Here is a 24,412-nt window from a genome sequence, read left to right as displayed (position 1 = left end):
ACCTAAGTGTCCATCAATGGATGAATGGATAAAGAAAATGTGCTATACATTTACAATGGAATATTTCTCAGCCATAAGAAATAATGAAATGCTGCCTGTTAGAAAATATGTGTTGGTCTCTGACCCTGGTTCCTGGCACAGAGTTCCTGAAACACTTGTAATTTCCTAAGTGATAAGAGCACTAGGAGCACCTTTGGTCTAATATTTGGTCTTTGACCTCAGTTCCTGACACCCTTGTTATTTCCTGGGTGACAGGAGTGTCTTTTGTTCTAATGAGGCAACTCTGGGTGGCCTCCTGGATAGATCCTGGATGAGGGCTGGTCACCAGAAAGACCAAGTCATGGCTAGAAACTTGGAATTTTCAGCCCTGCCTCCCATTCTCTTGAGAAGAAAGAAGAGCTGAAAATGGAGTTAGTGATGGATCATGCCTACAGGATGAGGCCTCCATAAAAATCTCAATAGTATGGGGTTCAGAGAGTTTCCAGGTTGGTGAACACATCCACACTGGGAAGGTGATGCACCCCAATTCCATAGGAACACAAGCTCCTGCGCTCGGGATCTTCCCAGACCTCACCCTGTGTACCTCTTCGTCTGGCCGTTCATCTGTATCTTTTATCACATCCTTTAATAAACTGGTAACCATAAATGTCTCCCTGAGTTTTGTGAGTTGCTCTAGCAAAATAATGGAATCTGCAGAGGAGGTGGTGAGAATCTCCTATTTGTAACCAAATCGAACAGAAGCTGTGGGTAGCCTGGGAACCCACTACTTTTGATTGGCATCTGAGGTGGGGTGGGGGCAGTCTTGTGGGACTGAGCCCTTAACCTGTGGGAACTCACACTATCTCTAGGTAGACAGTCAGAATTGAGTTAAATTGTAGAACATCCAGCCGGTGTCTTGGAGAATTTCTTGGTGTGGGGAAAACCTCCACTCATCTGGTGACCAGAAATGTCAGAAGCGAAGTATGAGTTGTGAAGGAGACAGACAGGAGAGAAAAACTGTAGGTTTTTAAATATACTGCCATTCATGACAACATGGATGGACCTTTAGGACAGTATGCTAAGTGAAATAAGTCGGATAGAGAAAAACAAATATAATACAAACTCACTTATATATGAAATCTAAAACAACAACAACAACAAAAACAAACACAGATACAGAGAACAGTTGGTGGTTGCCAGAGGCAGGTGGTGGGAGGGAGACAAAATCGATGAACAGGGTCAAAAGGTTCAAACTTCCAGTTATAAGATAAATAAGTCCTGGGGATGTTATGTAGAGCATGGTGACTACAAATTTAATAATACTGTATTATATATTTGAAAATTGCTAAGAGAGCAGATCTTAAAGGTTCTCATCACGAGAAAAGAAAATTTATGTTGTACACCTGAAACTATATAAGGTTATATATCACTTAGATCTCAATAAATAAAAAAAATAAAGAAAGAAAGAGAAGTTGGGACAGGAAGGCTGAGTAAACTGTGTTCATAAAGGCACATGTGAGGCTCTGGGAAAAGTCACATGGCCTTCCAGCTCCAAGGAACACAGGAGGACCCAAAGTCATTAAAATGGCTCAACTTGCCCTGATAGTTGCTCAGACCATGTGCAGTTTCATTTGCCTGGGTGGCCACCAGCAGAGGAAAGCATAGCCAGCCCCTTAGCAGTAACAGGAACAAAGGAATGTTTGTTATTTAAAGTAGCAATTTTCAAATATTTTGAGTATATCTGAGTATTTCATTGCAAAAGTCACAAACTGTGTCTATATTTGACTGTGTCTCTGTGTAAATATCCATTACATATATCTGCAGGACAGTGCTCTCTCTGAGCACTAGATGCAAAGGATGAAAGCAAGAAAATAAAAATGCCTTGGAACTCTGACTACTGCAGATAGATTAAGGGATAACATATTTTAAGAATAGTAAGCTAATATCTTCCTCTGGCCTGATTCTTTCAATCAGTTAAGGGTTCTTGCTGTAAGATGATTTCCATTATATTAAGCAAAGGTTGAATGACAATATTCAATAAGGCTGCATGATTATACCTTTTGTATGGAATTATATTTGTGTATTCTAAGCTTGGTTTCTCTGAGTATTTCTTTGCTCAGTTTCTTGAAAGCATAGTGATTCCTCATAGCATGGCTCTAGATCATTGATTCCCAGCCTTGGCTGCACACTGGAATCATCTGGGGAGGTTTTATAACTCCTAATGCCTAGACCATACCCAAGACCAATTAAATCAGACTCTCTGGGGGAAAAGCCAGGCATCAGTATTTTTCATAGGTCCCCAGGTGATTCTAATGTGCAGCCAAGGCTGGGAACTAGTGTTCTAGAATCATCTGTGTCAGTTTCACTAGGGTACTTGTTGATAGTCAGACCTGGGTCCAAAATTAAATCTATTAAATTGGAATCTCTAGGGATGAGCAAGAGGAATCTGAATATTTATCTGTACTCTCAGATGATTTATATGAACACTAAGTTTGACGACCTTTGGCTTACAGTGTTAAGGTAGCTAACGTTGACCTGCAAAGTCATCAGTGAACAGGAAATTATGAAATCTCAATCCACAGTCAGAAGACCTTGCGAGGTTGCAGACAACTGTATTTTGGACATTTCTTCAAAGGTCTTTATTTAGCCAGTGTAGTTATATAGTTTGCAGGTGTCAGTAATAACTCCAGGTAAAGTTTCCATACAGTTTTGAAGTAAATACTTTATTATGACAAATTGATACTCTAGTGGGAAAGCTAAAATAAAGATGCCATCTAGCTAAAATTAGAAAGAGTTATTTAAAAAAATAATAATTACCTGTTAGAATTAAGGATGCTAAGAGAGGAACTCTTATAGAAAAGCATAAATCTCCAAATTGGGTTTCTCTCTGCCCAACCACTCAAATTTTTTGTTCTAAAAAATTATAATTAAGATGTTTTTAAAGGAAGGGAAAAATTAGAGACCAAGAGGAATCCCCATTATATTTAAAAATATTAATTCATCAGGCATATTTAATCATTTAAAATATGTAAAGTATGTTCTGAAACCTCTCATCTGATCCTAACAAATGTCCTATCTAAGGAAACAGGACAAAGCATTATTAATCCCAAATTTTACAGACCTGTTATTTCTAGCACATAACACAGTGTGAAGTTCTAAGTGTTTGTTGGATTGAATTGAACTGAATTGAATTATCAGATGAGAAAGCCGAAGCATAGAACCATTACAGGCTAACTGACCCTTCATCAGTTGAGCAAGAGAAAACTGCATCAAACACCCAGGTCTAATCCAGAATTCTTCTCCTAACAGCATGCTTCTCCAAGCATAATTTGGAAATTAAAGGTCATTCTTTACACCAGTAGTCCTCAAGCTTGGTGTGCCTAAACACCATATGAATGCTTTTAACTATATCAGGGGTGCTGACTAAAGATTCTGATTCAGTAGGACTGAGGTGGGATGAGATTCTGTATCTTTAACAAGCACCACGTACCAGAGAAAACACCTAATTGCCAATTACGTAATTTATACAATTAACAGTGATTGTCAAAACAGCAAATATCATTGGCTAACTCAGAGAAAAGTGGAATATGTAAGTTATAAAAGTAAAATGACTCAGTCCTTATCAATAAATATTTGTTGAATGTATGAATCCATTAATCAATAGCACAATAAGACTAAATTGGTTTACAATAGTTAGCATAAAGAAAGTTCTAGATTCTGTGTTTTTCTGCCCAACTTTCTCAGTGGAAGAAGGGACTAGAGAGCATATTATCTTGAGCTAACCTGATAACATGGGCCACTTTTTTAAACCAGTCCTCTTCTTTCAGGGCTTGGTGGGCACCTAGATCAGCTCTCCTTCCTCAAAGAATAGGAACCAAGACAATTTGTTCTTAAAAGCAACCAAAGGCTGTGGAGCTGTGCACAGCTAGGGAAGAATGCATAGAATGCCTTCAGTGGTAAGACGAGCAAAGAGTTCTGGGAGAGAAGAAATAGCCCTTCCCTAAGGCATTAGATTTGTTACTAGGCAACAAATAAAATACGATTACTTCTAGCTACACAAAAATGCAGCTCCCAGCAGAAAACTGCTTAAAAATGCTTTTCAAAAGTCTCACCTCTAGACAATTTTGGTGTTCAATTCATCTTATAATTTACATCTTATAATTTACACACACGCACACACATATACCCTTATGGGAATATATATATATGCGTGTGTGTATATATATTTCACATTATTGTACAGCATTTTAAGGACATGCATAATTTGGTAATTCTATACAACAACCAATACTAATCATTATTAGTCTTATAAAGTTATAACCTCATGCTATTTTCATTATGAAAGAGCATAGGTACTAGCTAAAATCGAAAACACTGCCAATATCAAGTGCTCACGAGGATATGTAACAATAGGAACTCTCATTCATGGCTGGTAAGTATGCAAAATGTTACAGCCACTGTGGGAGGGAATTTGGCAGTTTCTTACAAAACTGAACGTACTCTTGTCAAGATCCAGCAATTGCTCTCCTAGGTATTTACTCAAATAAGTTGAAAACGTATATCCACACAAAAACCTGCACATGAATGTTTATAGTAGCTTTATTCATAATAGCCAAAAATGGAGCAACCAAGAGGTTCTTCAATAGATGAATGCATAAACAAACTGTGGGAAATCCATAAAATGGAATATTACTCAACAGTTATAAAAAAAGAGCTATCAAGTTACAAAAAGATTTGGAGGAACCTTAAATGTATATTGCAAAGTAAAAGAAATTAGTCTGAAAAGTCTACATACTATATGATTCCAGCTACATACTGGAGGATTCCAACTACACGACATTCTGGAAAAGGCAAAATTATAGAGACAGTAGAAAAATCAGTGGTTGCCAGGGTTTGAGGGAGGGAGAAAGGGATAAATAGGCAGAACACAGAAGATATTTAGATCAGTGAAACTATTCGGTCTGAGGCTGTGATAGAAGCATGATATTATGCATTTTTCAAAAGCCACAGAACTTTTCAATGCAAATAGTGAACCCTAATATAAACTATGACCATTAGTTAATAATGATGTGTTAATACTGGTTCATCAATTATACAAATATACCATATTAGTGAAAGATGTTAATAATAGGGGAAACTATGCAGGAGGGGGAATATATGGGAACTCTCTGTACTCTATGCCTAATTCTTCTGTAAACCTAAAACTGTTCTACAAACTAAGATCTAGGAATTAAAAGAAGCATATTTAGGGGCTGGCTCAGTGGCTTAGTGGTTACGTTCATGTGCTTCACTTTGGCGGCCTGGGGTTCGCAGGCCGGGATCTGGGTACAGACCTAGCACCGCTCATCAAGCCATGCTGTGGCAGCATCCCACATAAAATAGAGGAAGATTGGCACAGATGTTAGCTCAGGGCCAATCTTCCTACAAAAGAAAAAGCAGAAGTAGGTAATATTTAATGCTGACACTGGAAACATTTTTTTTCTAATTCGTAACATATTCACAAACATTTAACATTTAGTTGTTAAACTAAACCTATTAACTACGTATGCCACTCTGTATCATGTAATTTAGAATTAACTATTTAGCTATATTCCAAAGGATATTTTATTCACGTTCTGTCAAATAGAACTAAATTAATAATCCCACCCATATGAATGTCTGAAGAATTTTTTTTCCATTCCTTTCCCAAGGGAAATGTTCATATTATATTGGTATATGTCTCATTTTCCTTGATTTTCAATATAGTCATGATTTGCAAAATCTATAATAAATATTCTGTCCATATTGTGTGTTGTTACATAACTGAATCCAGAAGTTGCTACCTTAATCTATGAGATGGTTACTTTTAGCTACTGAAAGCCTTGTGCAGCATTTCTCAAACTTCAATATGTGTAGGAGTCAACCGGGGATTATTCTAAAATTCAGATTCTGATTTAGCTGGTTTGAGGTGGTGCCTCATGATCTGCATTTCTAACAAGCTTCCAGGTGATGCTGCTGCATGAACACACTTAGAGTAGCAAGGTTCTAGAGCAAATTTGGGCCATAAAACTATTACCACTGGGAAAAATAAACCCAAACACCCAGCTGTTCTTACAAGGGGTTAAATAGCTGCTTGTTTGTTTCTCCTACCTGGAAAAGTTCTCAGGGCTCCCAGCACTTCTAAATCTACTTTCATGTATATAATCCTTTTCAATTTCATCTATAAAGAGGAAGGCTTGATAACCTTTGCTTACTAGCAAGCTACCCATTTAATACTCTCCTAGCTCGAATGAACCAAAGATCATCTATTTTTAATTCAATTCCTCCATTTACATGTCTTCAATCACAGAAAGGTCAAGTGACTGGCCCAAGGTCGTTTATCCAACAACTGTAAAGGTCAGGTCTCAAATCCAGGTCTCTGGTTCCAAACGCAGGCCTTTCCCCTCCATTCCCTGTTGCTTCTAATAATGATGCACTTCAGGGAATAGAGGCCAGTTTGTTCAGACCACAAAATCCCAGTTTTAAAGGGACTCTCTCAGCCTTGGGCTTCCCACTGCAATTCCTAGCACAGATTTAAGGTCTTGCGGGGGATCGGATACCAGAAAGGACAAGGTTTCTTTGCATTTCAAAATAAGCCTTGAAATTCAACACGATTATGTGGATTAAAGAGCTGATTTGAATATGGTATAAGGTATGAGAGAAAAGACTTAGATGTTTCCCTGTAAAGAATGGGAACAAAAATGATTTGTTCTATTTCTCCAAACTTGATGGTTCTCTTGAAAGAATTCACAGACAACTGTGTGTGTGGGAGTGAGAAGCAGGTGGACGCTTCCCCAGTACCACCCGTCCACAGCAACCTCACTTCTATTGGGACAAAGAAATGATGACTTGATGTCTTCAATGGGACTTCTAGGCTGTTAAAGATAACTGAAACTAAGCTTTTCTTCACAAGATGAAGGCCCAGAAATGTGAAAAGAATGTTGTGCCATTGTCCAGACATTATTAGTTAGAACTTAGATTTAGAGTTTCTCAGCCTCTGGTTTAAGGACCAGCCGCCATTTCACCCTGACATCAGCAGTTGGCTGGGTGGGAGAGTAATAAATATGAGATATTTAAGTGACATTAGGGTCTACACAAGCCTTCTAAATACTGTGCTTCTAAGGATTTCTAACAGTAAGAATCTGCATCGCACTCTTTCATCCTCTCCCTCCTGGAGCCCCACAGCATAGAAAAGATAAGGTTAGGATGACCTGACCTTGGGTGCCATCCCTGCCTCTGAACATTGGACACCATCCCATTATGAAAATTCTGTTCTCATTTCAAAGGGGGATCCCTCTGCAAATGTGTGCACTGTACGCAGGAGGCTCTTAATTGAGGGGCTCAGGTGGGGCGGCCAGACTTTCTCCCTCTGGGCACTGCTCTGACACCACATCACAAAATTTGTAAATAAGTAAGGTCAGTACTCTTCTCTTCATAGGATTAAGTTACTGTCAAGGCAGCTAAGATTCTGGGCTCCCATCTTTCTCTTTCTGGGGATGTTTTGAGGTGTTCACGGGGCAGGCTGAACTGTGATGCTACAATAAAGGAGAATCAGCCTTGTCAACTCAGGACCCAGCCTGAGAAAAATCAGTAGCCTTTCAGTGCGTTGTTGGTGATCTGAGCTCTTAGAGACAACTACAAGCAGTTTAAGTGCCTCAGGGCTATAACAGGCTTCTACAGAAATTTCACAAACTCCTGGCCATGGAAGTCTCCAGAAAGAAATGCCCCCAAAGTCTCAGAGCTAGGAGGCACCCTAAATTTTTTGCTGGTGGTTGGAAATTTGGCTCTGGGTGACACAACCAGACTTGCCTTACTCATTCCTAACACCATGGTCTTAATCATCACTCCAGCCTTCAGAGCTCATATATTCCTGACTCATCCTACAAGTGCTGTTCCCCTGTTCCCCTCCCTCTGATGAATATCTAGTCCCTCCTTCAAGACTCAGCTCTCACATGGCAGCCTCTCTAAAAGCCTTCCTTCCCTGACAGCTCATAGTCCACCTTGGCCTCCAGTCTTGCTGAACCCTATAGCAGTTAAGGGCCCACACCACCCCTTTGGCATTTATGTTGAGTCAAATCTCTAAGAAAAAATCATCACAAGTGGACATATTTTGTTTAACTTCATAGGATAAATAAGAATGGGAATAAAAGAGAGAAGTTTAGATAATACAGTTATTGAACTTTTTCACCCTAAAAATGCCAACATGTAAGAAGGAGGAAACTGACTCATAGACAGGGCAAGGCGGGCAGTTTCCTTTTCTGTTCTGGGTATCATCCCTGAACATAATCAACAGAATAATACCTGGGAAGTTTCAAGAATGTAGCTGCAGGACAAGCATGAAAGAAAGAGACAGACGTCAGTTTATCATAAAAAGCCATACTTTGGTTGATTTGGCTGAACAATCATGAAAAGTGCTAACAGAAGACGACTAGCCCCCCATGCCACTGGGAGGGTTGAAACACAGTCTGGCGGTCCTCAGTGGGGGACGTGGTGTATTCAGCGGGAGAGAAGCAGCGTTAGCCAACTGTCAGGGCTCTTTGCTGCCTGAAGATTCTATCATTCTACTACAAACAACAATGATAATGACTTGTACACTTTGCAATCAATAATAATAAAAGCACAATGTCTGTGGATAACTTACTGTGCTGACAGTGGACCCCCTTAAATCCTCGGGGACATTTACACACATAGCCTATGAATGTGTCCCCTCGGTATGCTTCACTTCTTTCACAGGTTCCTCCATTATGGCATGGATTAGGAGTGCAGGGACCTGAAAGACAGAAAAAATATTGCTGCATGATGCATATGCTTTAAAGTAGACATTAGGTCAATGTTTTGCAATTAATTTTATAGAAAAAAGTGTTCTGGGTATTAGTGGTCCAGGAAATGTAGTAGTTGTGTGGACTCTGGAGACCACTGGCCTGGCTTTGAATCCCGGTTTCACCACTTTTGGGCCATGTGGCCTTGGAGGATTTCTTTAACCTCTCTGTGCCTCAGTCTTACCTTCTCTTAAGGGTCAATACTAATAGAATCAACCTCAAAGGGTGATGATACAGATGAAAAGAACTCATAAAATATAAATATAAAATACCCAGAACAGTGTCTGCTATACACTAAGCACTCAAAAAATATTAGCGCTAAGTAAAATATTGCTATTTCGTTTGCAAATTGTAAAATATCTTTTGTATGTTTAAAAAGGAATGCTGAACAGCAATTTCTGGAGTTATAAACACTGAAGAGCTTTTGTTCCCCGCTGGTGAAAGTAGCATAAACTTGCCAATGACTATAACCACATAGGCCAAGTGAAGTGGAGAGCTGGCTGCAACACTTGTATAGACTATTTGTGAGTTTTTGGTGGGACATGTTTCTGGAGAATCACAAGGTTTGCCAATCTATGAGAAGTAGCTCACCAAAAGTTGCAAATACAAAGATGAGGGACTCATAGTCGTTTTTAAGCTTTGAGAAAGTAACTTCAGCAGAGTGACTGGGACCTGGGAGGGCCAAAAGAAGTGTGGCACTTGACCCCCTTGGAGAGAACCAGTGGCTAGCACTGATGGGGTGTAGAGCTGGGCCAGTCCTGCCTGACTCGGGATTCCTCTAATTCACATTCTTTACTATGGGGTGTCCCTTTGGTATGACTGAGACTTTCTCAAATGGCATGGCAGTCTGAGGCTTTTTCTATGCAATCTTCCTTCTTTCCTCCCTTCAGAGGTGACAGGCTTGTGCTACAGTCTGAGAGCTCACCCTACCTACTCTTGCTCCCTCTCTCCTTGTCCATCACAGACATCTCCCCAATAAATCTTCTGCACCTCTAATTCTGTCTTATAGTTGGCATCTTGGAGGATGCTAACTGATTCAGGGCAAAATCCAGACTATGGGTTGTGAAGAAGGGAAGAGACCAGTTGAAGGAAGAAAAAGCTCTCCCTGGGAGATGAAGAAAGATCAATGAAAAAATATAGTATTCTCTAATTTTGTTTGTTTTTTTTTTAAATTGGAGAGACTAGAACATATTTATAAGTGAAAGAAAAGTCACTGAAGAGATAGTTAAGATGTACATACTAGAAAAGGAACGCAAGAGTTATTAAACTAAGTATCTGACTATGTAGGAAGATGTGAATGCCAGAGTCTTGGAGGAAGATTAGCCAAGAAAAAGAGCAAGTGGTTTCAGCAAAGACTAAAGGGAAGACAAAGGCTTGGCCCCAAGAATAGTGATAACTTGAGGCAACTGGTTGGAGCTCCAACAGGCAAGGCTATTAGAAGGGTGCAATAGTGAATAGGCTGCTCAGGCATAGTCAAAGCCATATAAGGATTTATGGAAAGAAAAGGAAATTCACTATTGTCACTTTGAGCAGTGCGATAGAATGTCAACAACAGGAAGTACTTAGGGGTTGGGCAATATTGTCTTGCTTTGAAGCAAGACTTTATCATTCTATTCTTTCCTCCAGCAGCTGCCTTTGACACTCAGTTTCTTCCAGTTTAAAATTTTGTGAAATTCAACGGTTGTAGAACCTAATAAGGATATGCATGAAAAAGGAAACAATGTGGCAATTCTACAGCGTCTGGATCTTCACTTGTTGATAGGGCTGACTTTGAGGAAGGGAAAATAAATCAATGTATCTGCGATTTTTCTCCAGATAGCTCCATACCAATTAAAAACAATGCATCTATATCTTTGTGCTCTGCAGTACTCGTCAATTACACTAACCAACACCTGCCCTTGAGGTGGTACGTTGCCATTGTGTGAGACAGGAAGAAGATGAAATACCAATGATCAGTTTTGTGGCAATGTGAATCATTTCCTCCCATCACTAAGAGATGCACACCATGCTCCAGAACCTCTCTCTCTTCTCCTTTCTCAGTTTCTACTTCTTCTTTCCTCTCAAACTAATTAACATTTGATGGTGCCTTATAATTTACAAACTTTTTTCACAGAAATAATCTCATTTATTCCTCACAGCAACTGGATGAGGTAGCTGTCATTACCATTCTTGTTTAGATTTTTTAAAAACTGAAAGTCAGAAAGATTAGATAATATTTCTCAAAGGAACATTTATGAGTGATGCATTTAGGTCTCAAACTAAGAATGTGTGATTCTAAAGTCTAAACTCCACAGAGAATCAACTAATTGAGAAGGGGAGAATGAAATAAAAGTGATGTTAGAGTTTTGACTCATCAGTTCATTTCAAAATAATAAAAAACATGACAGATTTTATTAACTGATAACTGATAGCCATGTGCATAACTGCAAAGGAAAAAATAAACACAAATAAATATAGTCAAAAAACTATAAAATTTTAAACAAATAAGGAGTCTTGGAGATCACCTAATCCAGTCTTTTAATTTCACAGTTGAGGAAAGAAAGCTTAATAAGAACTCAGTGATTGCTCCAAAAAACCCACTTAATATGAGGAAAATTGAGTTTAAGGAATTGTATCTAGGAAGAAAAATTATTAAAACCAAAAATGATTAAGCTATTCCTGCCCCTTCAAGAGAGTGATGTAATTTCTATCAGAAAGCACACAAATCTTTTCCTTGTCCCCTTCCCCATATGGAGTTGGGTGAAGGAAGGATTAAAAAAAAAAAAAAAGACTGAAATAGCAAGGCATTTGCCAGGTCTCGGGAGCAGTTAAAGCCGTGATTCTGAGGAGGGTGGTCGATGGAAGTCACTTTGAAGAACGAGGGGCGGATACGAGCCTGGAATGGATGACTGTTTTCACTCAAGCCAAAGACATCTTTGGAAAAGCAGAACTTGGCTAGAAGCTGAGGATGAGTTAGTGACTCTGCATAATAAAGGAAAGAACTTAGGAATGGATGGGAGAAACCCTGACAGGAGACCCCAAAAGCAAAGCTGGAAGTAGACTTCAGGCAGAGAAGGGGGTCACGCAGTGTGCTGTGAGGCTGTAATATGTGAAGAAAGGTAGCTAGGAAGAAATTGTGATGTCTGGAATTCAGGTTGAAGTTGTTTGCACAGCTGCGATGTGAACTGTCTCTGCTGGAGGATCCAGATCTGCACTCAGGTCTGCTGGACACAGACCTGTGTGTGGTGTTTGGGGAAATCCGGGGAAAGGGCTGTGCTAATCATGAGGCTCATCCTGGCAGGAGGCAAGAAGTGTTGCAACACGTAATGCCCAAAGGATTCAAGAATCCACTGGGTACAGGAACCCGAAGACAGAGTTGACAGAAGTATTGAAAGTCCTAGACACTCTGGGTATTTCCTGAGGATGTAGGTGAAGCCTGTCCAGCTATCTTGGTGCAGCTTCTGGGATTCCCAAAAGATGTGAGTTGGAGGGTTGGAGTTCATTTTATTAACACCCCAACGGACATCATGACCTCAGCTGACATGGGGGTTTCAGAAAAAGATTACCTGTTACAGAAGCTGAGGCTGCTGTGATTTTTCCTCCTCCAAGAAACTCCTTTAAAAGGTGAGGCTGAGGTAAAGCAAATGGGGGCAGGATTTCACCTTTCTCAAGGGCCTTACATGCTAAGCAACATGAGTATACATAGTATTCTGTATAAGGCTCCGTAAGAATATGTCTGTTTTAGAGGCAAGAAAACAGGTTTGCTCAGAGAGGTCAAGTAATGTCCAACGGGAAAGGCCAAGATTTTAACACACTCTGCCTGACTACAAATCTACGCCTTTCCATTAAGCCACACTTCCTGCCATGTTGAAGATCACATTAATACGTGATTCTCAACAGATGCAAACAGAATCAACATGAATTCACTCAGCACATTCCTACAAATAATACAGGGCTCCAAAGCCTTCCTAAATGGAAATATTTCAGAGTACTTTCAGCAAATGGGGCAGGGTGTATTAGATATTATGAATGTAGACAGGCTCTGCTATGCTAACAGTACTCCATTTCAGCTATGTTTGAAATCCACTGTCAAACATGACTATTTCCTCAATATTATTGTGTAATAATATACTTTGTTTGCATATACTGTTGCTTGTACTGTGAAGATAAGAAAGAAACTGACCCCACTCAATATACAGGTTCTTGTTTTTTTTTGTCCCTAATAATTATACCATGAGACTAATGCTATATGCCTTGTACATACTCTTTGAGAGTATTCCTGACAGAGTGTTGATCAGTCACATGTCGCTTTTCCCCACTAGACCATGAGTTCTCTGTGGGAAGAGTCATGGTTAGCACACAGTAGGTGTTTGATACATTTTGAATAAACAAGGATATGGTAGTTAATGAGTGACAGCCATTACATCTTTTGCCTAAACCCCATTCAAGTTTAGGTTTATAAGACAGCAATATCTTTTGGCTTTTCACTCGGTAATTAATTAGGATACTTTCTCCAGGTTTTCTATACCTTTCAAAGTTCAAATTCTTTAAATTTATAATTAGCTTCCAATATTTTCTGTTTCTAATATGGTTTAAGCTTCAAGAGTATTACATCTTCAATGGTATTAAAACTGTCAACAACAAATCATTAGAATGTACACTTTTTGCATAACATTACATGTGCCTTAATTCTTTGGCAAATATATAATAAAAGCAGTAAGATTGTATAATCTCATTAATAGTGTTTTGGTCTCCTAATTTAACAGTTCCTGTGTAAATAAAGACATTCACTTAAAGCATTAGCAAGATAAAATAATCAGAATATAAGTTAGTACATAAAGGAAGAAAGTATAATACATGTAGCCTAAGGTCTCAACTCACAAATCTGCTTGGTAGACAAAAGTTTTTGGGTTTGATGTTAAATAGCAAAAATTAAAATATTTATCGACAGTTTCCAGGTTTCTTTCTCCAAGTGATAAGTGGGCTAATCATATGCGAATCAGAGATCCTAGGAAACTCCTGTTTGTTTTTGTGTTTTCCCTCCATCCAATAATCTTCTTTATTTTGATACCGAAAGTAAGTATTGTTTTAAGGTCTTGACACACTGATAAATAATGAGCATCACCTATAGCATATATTGTTGCTTATACTGTGAGGAAAAGAAAGACACTGACCCTGACCTTGCTGGACACAGAGGTTTTGTTTTGTTTTTTCTAATTTCAGGTTAAATAATATTTGTTCATTAGGTACCTATTACGTGCTGAGCACTTTGCTAGTAATTTGTGATAAATGCTTTGAATGGAATTAAAATTGTCAGCAGCTGGAAGAGTAAGCACACAGCACAAGAAAATACTTAGTTATCCAGTTTATGCGCCTCATTTTTTTAAGGTAATTTTAATAGGTACCCTTTTACTGCAAATATACCATGCTCAGTATTAATATACTTTTTTGTTTATGTAATGGTATCTGCAAATTTAATTCTATAAGTTCATTAACAACATCATGTTAACTAACGTTTGTAATATGACCATGTTCTTAACTTTTGCTGCCTAAACTTTGGTATATTTAGGGTATGTCACATCTTTCCTGTAACATGCAATTTACATATATATAATTTACTATGCATTTACATATATTAAAAATATATACATATAAACTAGTTTATATACATATATATAAATCTTATACATAGCTTTGAACACAATTTAATAGCACAGCAAAATTTGCAAACAATGAGTATTTCTCCACCATTTAGAGAAAAAAAGAAAAAGAAAAAGAAGACAGACAAGAGCAATCTCAGTCCCTTTCCCCTTCAAAAGTCTGCATCTTTAATATTCACAGGTATACAAAGAAGGATACAGAGTGGTGATTACTAGCTTCAGCTCTGATTAGTATTCATAAAAGTCCAAACTATCTGATTAGACAACAACACTTGATAATATCACTCTTAATATGAAAGTATAAGCAGACTTTCAAGATACAAGAGGCTTCAGGGAGTTTTAAAATTGATAATGCTGGAATACTTTTGTAGGTAATCTTTAAGTAGCTCCCAACACAATGGGGACAGCATACGATCGATATTAATGAAGAACTGAATTCACCAGCATGCTTTCCAGGCGTTTTTATGCAAGCTCATATAAGTATGTCAACAAGATTAATTGCTCACAAAAGCATTAGATTCATACGGTTTGCTACTTTTCTGCATCTGCCTCCTCACAATTCCAAGGGTAGAGTTGAAGGCATTTCTGTATGTGTAAGATGGTTAGCTTTTCACACATTTAGAGACTATGTTCCAAATCGTGAATTCCTTATACTGTCTAAGCAGATAATTAGGAAGTAAATAGGTTACCACTTTCCTGTGAAAATGTGTACATAGACTTGGTCAATTTTACAAATTATGCCCCCAAAACATTGGCAGTTAGATATTAACAGTGAGTGTACATTTTAGGTTAGGTAATAGGGAAATGCCAATAAGGCAAGTGCAAAAGCATAGTTTCACACGTTGTTCTAGCAGTACAATGAAATAGGAACAGTTATGACCCAAAAGTTCACTCCAAACTCTGGTCTGAAAAACACCTTAAAATTCTCTTAGTATAGTGTGGCTTTTACATGTAATACGGTTTGAACATTTTGGCAGTTGCCGTTTTGAGCCATTGCCACTCTATTTTAAAACTAGTTGAAAAAGAAGGAATTATTCAGGGAACGTTCACACGATTGAAGATTTCAAACCATTTTTACACTACTTGTTTCTGCTCCTCCCCTTCCTACTTATCGCTACTCTTCCTTCTCACTTTTAAACATAAAGTGCAAATTCAGCCATTTGAGGAGAAAAATTGTCTATGGGTATTTTGTACACATACGAGAGGTAAACTATAAGTAAATCTAAACCATTCCATTTTGGGGGATAATCAACAAATTAAACAAATTGTTCTTTCAAGGTATAAATATTTGAATAGATTATGAAACTTGAAATCTGGAGCTAAACAGAGATTTTTTTTTAATTCCTACTGATAAACTCTCTCCCGAAGAATTAACACGGGACTCTCTTTATATACAATTGTCTATAGGAAGGCGCTGAGATGCTTGGTGGCTAGAGAGGTGTTTTGGAGTCCCCTTATTAGTTTTCCAGGGCTGCTGTAACAAATTAACACAAACTTGGTGGCTTTGAACAACAGGAATTTATTCTCTCACGGTTCCGTAGGCTTCGACTCTGAAATCAAGGTGTTGGCAGTGCCACACTCCCTCTGAAGGCTCCAGAGAAAAATGCTTCCTTGTTTCTCCCAGCTTCTGGTGGCTCCTGGCATCCTTGGTTTGTAGCAGCATAACTCCAATGTCTGCCTCCATCCTCACATGCCTTCTTCCCTGTGTTTCTCTGAGTTCTCTCTTCTTACAAAGACAGCAGTCATTGGATTTAGGGCCCACCCTAACTCCAGGATGATTTCATCCCAAGATCCTTAACTATTTATATCCGCAAAGCCCCTGTGATGGGGTGAATTGTGTTCCCCCAAAACTCATGTTAAGGCCCTAACCTCCAGGACCTCAGAATGCAACTGTATTTGGAGATAGGGCTTTTAAAGAGGTAAGTAAGGTTGAATGAGGCCATATAGCTGGGCTCTAATCCAATATAATTTCCCTTATAAGAAGAGGAAATTTGAACACATAAAAGAGACGCCAGTGATGTGCACACAGAGAAGAAAGGCCATGTGAGGACAGCAAGAAGGTGGCCATGTACAGCCCAAGGAGAGAGGCCTCAGGAGAAGCCAAACTTGCCAACACCTAGATCTTGCTCTTCAAGCTTCCAGAACCATGAGGAAAGAAATTTCTGTTGTTTCAGTCATCCAGGCCGTGGTATTTTGTTATGGCAGCCCTAGCAAACCAATATAGATCCTATTTCCAAACAAGGTCACATTCTGAGGCTCCTGGTAGACATGAATTTTGGACAGGCATTATTCAAACCACAGTATTCCCCAAGCAGTTGTTTTCTTAGAGCAATAGAGTTGATTAAGGAAACCAGAGCCCTCATTTATTGTGAGAGTTGGCTGGTGAAGCACTCATATTAATCAACGATAAACACCCTAGTTAAAGCTAAGTTTGGCTCTCATCACAGAGAGTAGTAGACAAATTCTGAGGGTTCAAGAAAGAGATCAAGAGAGCAGTTTAAATTGGGAGCAGTGCCTAGGAGAAGTGCAGAAATGAATTCTTAGGTGGCATCAAGGAGGATCTGGCAAGATAGAAGGAAGTATCAAAGAAAGAAGGAAGATTTCTTGGGGTTGATCCTTATCCGCTTCAAATTTTGGTTTAGCATTGGGCTTGACAATGGCAATATGTTTTTCATGTAGTCAGCCAGCATTCTGAGAAAGTTTTTATATGTATTATTTCTATAAACATTCAGCCATGCTACATCTTTTGGAGCATTTAGTCCATTTATAGTTAAAGTAATTATTGTTAGGTATGTACTTATTGCCATTTTGTTACTTGTTTTCTAGATGTTGTTGTAGTTTCTTCTTCTCTTGCTCTCTTCCCTTGTGCTTTGATGGCTTTCTTTAGTGCTCTGTTTGGATTCTTTTCTTTTTATTCTTTTTGTATTTATTATCAGTTTTTGGTTTGTGGTGACCATGTGGTTCATATATAAGAACCTATGTTATATATAACAAGCTATGTCATATATAACAACTTATGTTGTTATATAGCAGTCTATATTAAGTTGATGATCCCTTAAGTTCAAACACATTCTAAAAGCCCTACATTTTTACATACCCCTCCCCACGTTTTATGTCTTTGACATCATATTTTTACCTCTTTTAATTTTGTATATCCCTTATGTAATCATTTTTGTCACAGTAGTTGATGTGTCCTCTTTTCCCAATAAATATCTCATTAAGCATTATCAACACTTTAAAAAGATAACAAAATATAGCCAAAGGAATTATCATTTTACAAAGTGATAGCTATTGCTTTAGCTACATGTTATTATGGAACACAATCTCACATTCTCTCCCCAGTCCACTCGTCTTGCACGCTGCTGCCAGAACAAGCCTCTGAACCACCACTTGCATAACAGAAATTCTCAGCTCAGAATGTTTTATTACCAAAGAGAACTCTGTCTCATTATTCTGTAGTCACCATGCATACACATTTCTTTTAATCCTCCAAAACATGCTGTCTCTTTTAGGGCATCTTTTAGCTAACCAATAATATTTGCTGACTTCTTGATTGTGTGATGTTTTTGATAACAGAACAATATGCAGTGAACTCAAGACAGAAGACAATGGTGCCCCTTGGTTTACTTTCTAAGATAAAGGAAACCAAATCTGACATTTTATGCCTGTGAACACTAAAGATAGTATATAGAGGCCTTCTCTAAATTAATGAATGCTGCACTAAATTAAGTAATTACTATTGTTGAAGTTAGCAATATAAGGTCCAAGTGCACCTTGAAATCTTGGGTCAATGGGATACGTACTCCCAAAAATCTAAGAGAAACATCAACATCAAAAGTGTAAATCACCATGATAATCAAGGTCACATTTTTATTTTTTCACGTGGCCACTAGAAAAAGAATAATGATTTCCCTGTGAAAATCCTGTGAAACCTCAGAATCCATAAATGCAATCTAAGCTAACTGATAAAACTGACATTCAATAATTTTTTGATCAACCTAAGAAAAAAAAATCTCTTTCTGTTTCTAGTAATTGTAGAAAACCAGCTCAAGTTACTTCTATGAAATTATAACAATTCCTCTCTAGTTCCTAAAAAAGCCCTCTTTAATCAGGGAGCTGTTTTCAAACAGAACTCTGCAAATGGCTTGTTTGAGAAGTGCATCTGTCAGAACTCACATCCCACGCTTTGCAAAACACAATTCAAGCTTAAGAAGATGCATCAGCATGTGGTGCAAAGTGGTAAGATATCATTCAAATTTGCCATTAGCTACCATGGTTTGTTTACTCTTCTACACGTCAATAGGACAGGGTATGGATTAAAGACCGAGCAGAGACCAATGTTCTCTACGTGTATTATTATAAGCAAAGAGCTGAGCTCAAGTTTCAGAAGCATCAGGCAATCACACTGTTTCACACAGTATCTCTAAGCAGCTACAAAGCCTCCATGTTCCTCATCAATCTCTCTCTGACAGCTCTTCACCTTTTCCAGGCTCCTCCTGAACTTGCTGCCTGTACTGCATAGTTAGCAGCTCACTGTACGCTGCTTCCTTCTCTAATTATTTCATGAGTCTCTTTTGTCTCCCTGATGAGATTATAAACTCATGTACAGGAACCCCTACTCCTTATATTTTTTGTACTCCCATAGACCCTGACAAAGTGCTAGATACTTTAACAATGCTCACTCCCTACTGTTGTGAAGCTATTAAGAAAACATAAATCTATGATGATTGACTGAAAATGTTATTAATTTTAGGAATACCAGCATACAGTCCAAATGACTAATCATAGTCTATAACAAAAAGTGAAAGTTTAAAGACTGGATGCATTTTCATCTGTAGCCGTTTCTCACCCACACTTAGCAGGTTTCAACAACCGAATTTTAAGCATAGGGCCAAGTCCAATTTTCTTTCTTGAACTCTGTGGCAATTTGTAAAATATCAGATTGTGAATAATCTTATAATTACAAATAGGTGTTAAAAATAGGTGCACTCTTTCCATGAAACTGTAGGTCTTTCTCTTGAAATCTACAATAGTGGTTTTGATTTTGAAGGCAGTGACAGAAGGTGGGGGAAAGGAGTTCTATTTTTACTTTTGGACTCTGCCCTCTGTGACTGCCATCTTGATCATGGCCACAAGCTCCCTGTAGGAGATGTTCCAGCTGCTCTCAGATGGGAAGGGTGCAGACCCAGACTTCACATCTGAGAACACTGGAAGCACAGCTGGACAGGCGAGTCACTGTTTGGATTGCCTCCTCAGGTCTTGCATGTGGCTGCTTTGTGGCAGACTTGAGAACGCATAAAACAAAGCAGGGATGGATTCTGGCCAGCTGGCCATCTGTTCCCTCACCCACTGTGATAATTTGGTCTTGTAGAATTTTGTTAAGTGAGCGTTAAGTAATGACCATGTCAAACAGAGTACATAATGAATGCTTCTTAATCACTGGATGAAAGCTTAGGGGATGCTTGCCCAAACACAGCAAAGGTCACCAACACAAACTGAGACTTAGATGCAAACAGCAATAATTAACTTCTTTTCAATTTTCATTTTCAATCGTATTGAATCTATTGTCAAATAGAAGATGGGGGTCTCATAAGGAAGCTGGGTAATATCACCAGTTTCTACTATCCCATTATGCTCGTACCAATTTATATCGGAAAACTAAGGAAGAATTTTTTTATACTTACTAAGTTAATTTATGTAAGAAGTTATCTTTTACTTTTTTGTTTGCTTGTTTGGTTGTTGTTGTTTTCTTTTGTGGTCACAGTAGCTTATAACATAGTGAGATTTCAGTTGTACATTATTGTTTGTCATACACCATATAAGTATGCCCCTTCACCCCTTGTGCCCACCCTCCACCCCCCTTCCCTCGGTAACCACTAATTTATTCTCTTTGTCCCTAAGTTTGTTTATATAAGGAAGAATTTTAAAACTAAGAAAATATGTGAGGGGCTTCACCATCTCAATCTGAATTGAAAGCACTTATGGTTATAGCCATTAATATCAAGCTTTTCCAAATAATTCTCCAGAATAACACCAAGTGGTCACTGACTGGTCAAAATACTTTGTCTTGTTTTTTTAAAGATCAGTTGAAGTGTCCTATTCTGAGAAATCAGTTTTTGCCATATAAACACTTAATAAGGGCAAAATCATAAAACATTTTAATCCCCTGAATGCATACATAATGATGTACCTGATAAACTGTACTACTGGGACAGTATCCTACATGGAATTATTAAGTCCATAAATTTGGACTAATCTTGTACAGTCAGTTACCTCTACTGTTCACAAAAATGAACCAAAATGCTTCACCTGGGTAAGTTACCATCCTGTCACCTAAAGAAGATAATTTCTCTTCCTAGAACTCAGCTCCTATGGCTTCCGAGCTCAGAAAGCCTTTATTCACCCCACTCTCTTCCAAACCTCCCTTTCCTTTTAAGACTATCCCAAGTTTAATATCCTCCATTAACTCTTCCCTATCATTTATTCTTATTCTCTTCAACAATTTTTTTATTACTCTGTTACAGTCATTGTTTCATTCATTCATTCAATTATCCATTCATTCACATAATCATTTGGTTCATCTTTAAAGTTCCTTTTGTGTTCCAGACAAAGTGCTAAGTAGTGGGGTTATAACAGTGAGCAAAACGGATACTCTTTCTGCTGTCATGTAACTTCAGTCAAGTGGAAGGACTGACACCAACCAAATAATCACATAAAAAAGTAATTATTTAATGAGTCATGAAGGAAAGATATATTGTATCCTAAGACCCTATTAATAGGAGGTTTCCTGAGGAAGTGACACATAAGCTAGGAGCTAAAACAATCTAAGAGATAAAGCCAAGAAGGAGATGAGTTTTCCAGTCCTGGGTATATGGAAGGAGAAGCAGAGCAAGAAAAGGGTCTTCAAGAAGGCCAGCATAGCAGGAGTAGACAAGCAACGACAGAGATATACAGGGACCAGATAAGACAGGCTGTCAAAGGCCATGTGCAAAAAAAAAAAAGACTTTATGGGATACATTGACACATTTAAGCAATAGGCCAATAGAACTGATATTCCAATTTTAAAGATAGTTGTATGCACTCTATGGACAATCCTTTGGAAAGGATCAGCATAGATGAAGGTAGAGTTGTCACTCTATTCCAGGTAAAGCATGATAGGAAGCCTGGATTAGAGTTGCGGGCTGTTAGATAGGGAGAGAAATAGACAGATTTGCGAGAGAAGGGTCAAGAATGCCTACTGCGTTCCTAGATTTCACATCTCAGTGGATGAATTTTGGTACCATTCCTTAAGACAGAAATACTGGAAGAAGGTGCAGATTGGAAGCGAAGATCATGAGTCAGTTTTTGGATCTGTTATTCAAGAGGAGGTACGAAGAAGGCAGAAGAGAGTGTGGCCTGGACATATAAATGCTAGTGTCCTGGGTATAGGTGGAAATTAATGGGTATGGATGTAGTCACCTATAGAAATCCCAGAGATAATATGGAGAATCCAGGACCAAGACTCAAGAAATGCCATCATTTAATGGACAGATAGGAAATGCAATGGTCCAGAGAAAGCACCAGCCAGAAAGGTAGGAAAAAAATTATCAGGAGAGTTAAATGGTTGTGGTAATTAACATATTGTTTTGCATGATTAATGAACTGTTTAACATGTATGTATTTTATCATTCTGAATAGATTTTAAGGTCCCAGAAACACAAGATTTCTGTTTTATATTTCTTTCATAACCCACTCTGTGTTTTATATACCTGCTAGCACACAACAAATACTTGCCAGATGGATGAGAAGTGTTCACAGCTTCACGGATTGAATATACTGGCAACGTATGTTAGGGAGATGTTCTCCTTTAAGTGACATTATTTTATACCAAAGGGCATTCTGGTTGGTTTTTTGGTTGTCTAGGGAGTCACATTCATATAGCTAAAGGAAAAGCCAAGTTGAAGAAACAGCCAATGCTTTTTGCTTATAAAAGAAGGCTTATTCGACCTATAGGAGTAACAAATTTTTCAGCAATCTCAATTCCTTTATAATCCAGAAAGGAAAATGAAAAACATAGAGAATGGAAAGGGTGATATGAAAATGCAAAAAAGAAAGACAGAAAAAGTACATTTTGATAAAATACACATGGCTTCAGTTTTACCTAAAGTCTTTTGGCTGACGTTGTTTTTCCAAGATCTGTCTCTCTGGTGCCGCTCTCAACGTTGTACCATCATTTCATTAACCTTAGATGTCCTTTTGTTTGACTACACACCTAAAACTGGTAAGATTATTCTACTAGAGAACTCAGTTTAAACTGCTTTCCCATCAGGAAGAGAAAACATCTACCAAGATCTGCCCATAGGGATAAGCAATGCGTGGGTGAAAAAAATGAAAAGCCATTTAAAAATAATGACATCACACTTTACATAAAGTACTTGTCTGCACGTAGGCATGAAAATGTAGCAGGCAGTTAAATATTTGAGAACTCTGGAAATCCACTTAAAAATGTGTATAACAATTTATTATCATTGCAAACCCAATTAAAAATGTTGAGCTATTAAACACAATTCACTTTCTAACTCATGAGAGAAAGTACTAAATGTATGCAGCACAGATTTGCATTACTATAAAAATCTTTATTTCTACTTTTCCAGCATTATGCATTTAAATTTGTAAATTCCATGTTACATTAATCACATGAATATAGATGGGTAATTTTTAGAGGGAGCTACGGTAATCACTGTATTCCCTGTAAAAGAAATCATTCCTGCTGACAATTTTGTGGTGAATTTTGTTGAAAACTGGCTATAGCTCATAAAACGGCAAGGATTCCTTCACAAAAGTTGTTAGACATTTAAGCCCTCTTTTGCTTGATCAAAAAAAATAAAATTAAATATTACAGTTTACTATCACTGTCTCTGGACTTTGATGCTGTACTTAATACTATATAGACTATGGTCATATAGTCATTAAATGAAGCAGCAATAATCCAGGTTTGACTGCACTGTGATTTAATATTTATAGTATTGTCATGATCCAAATAAAGTATGCTGATTAAAATGACCAAGATGTCACCATCTGGATGGACAAAAAAGCTGAGATTCACATCTTCAGTACAAAACACCCCAGGTTATCTCTGCCTGCTACCCTTTCTTATTTCCAACACAATTTCTGTTAGGTGAAATATATAGTACCGAGAAATTATACACAGCAGAGAAGGCTTTCATCACTAAATACCTTAAATAATTAATCAGAGAAGTTGTTGCCAACACGCTATTTAAATATACTAGGTCTGAAATTTAAATATAGTAGGTCATTCTTTAAGATCAGTGTATCAAGTATAAACAATTTTCAGAGTAACCAATAATTTACTAGAAGTGACAGAATGTGTGGCTGCCACTTGGTCAATATAACGCAGCTTTTAGTGTGATTTTTCCTGCAAAAAGCCTTTTAAAATAATGTATGAGCCTAATTAAAGTAGGTCACAAACAATGAAGTAAAAAGATTTATGATTGTTTATTTGGTGCTAAAATGAATCAGTTGTAAACGTATAGACTTAGCAATTTCCAAAGAAGCGGCTAAATGATGCCTTATACCATTTTATAAGACACTATGGTACTCTGATAGGCAAGATAGGTTGAATTCTAATGGAAGATTGGCAAGCAGCAAAATGTCTCTAATTTGGGTATTCAAGGATAATAACCATATTGCTGAGGATTAAATATCTTCTGGATGTGGGCTGAGCCTCACCCCCATAACTGGAGTAGGAATTTTATTATACTTGCTTTAATATTTTTCTGGATAAGATAATTTCAACCACGCTTTATGTCATAGAACTTAAGGACTCCAAATTTTCTCTGACCTATGTGCCAGAAGGGAACCTGAAATCTTGAGGAGAATCTTTTCACAGGAGGTACCTTAGTCTACCTCTGGGATAAAAAGTGATTTTTTTTTTTTTTGATTCAGACACTTGTGCTC

The 24,412-nt window shown here is 37.9% G+C and overlaps 1 protein-coding gene across 2 annotated transcripts in view; it reads right to left on the bottom strand.

Annotated features, from left to right (window-relative positions):
- EDIL3 (EGF like repeats and discoidin domains 3) overlaps positions 1 to 24,412 on the bottom strand; it is a 381,430-nt gene that overhangs the window by 194,729 nt on the left and 162,289 nt on the right. For both annotated transcript variants that reach the window (XM_008539038.2, XM_008539042.2), the window contains one exon: positions 8,639 to 8,767. In XM_008539038.2, coding sequence (XP_008537260.1) covers positions 8,639 to 8,767 — 129 coding nt within the window. The remainder of the gene's footprint in view (positions 1 to 8,638; positions 8,768 to 24,412) is intronic.

Source organism: Equus przewalskii, chromosome 13 (genome assembly GCF_037783145.1).
Source record: "Equus przewalskii isolate Varuska chromosome 13, EquPr2, whole genome shotgun sequence".
NCBI lineage: Eukaryota > Metazoa > Chordata > Mammalia > Perissodactyla > Equidae > Equus > Equus przewalskii.
This window is presented reverse-complemented; position numbering and strand designations above follow the sequence as displayed.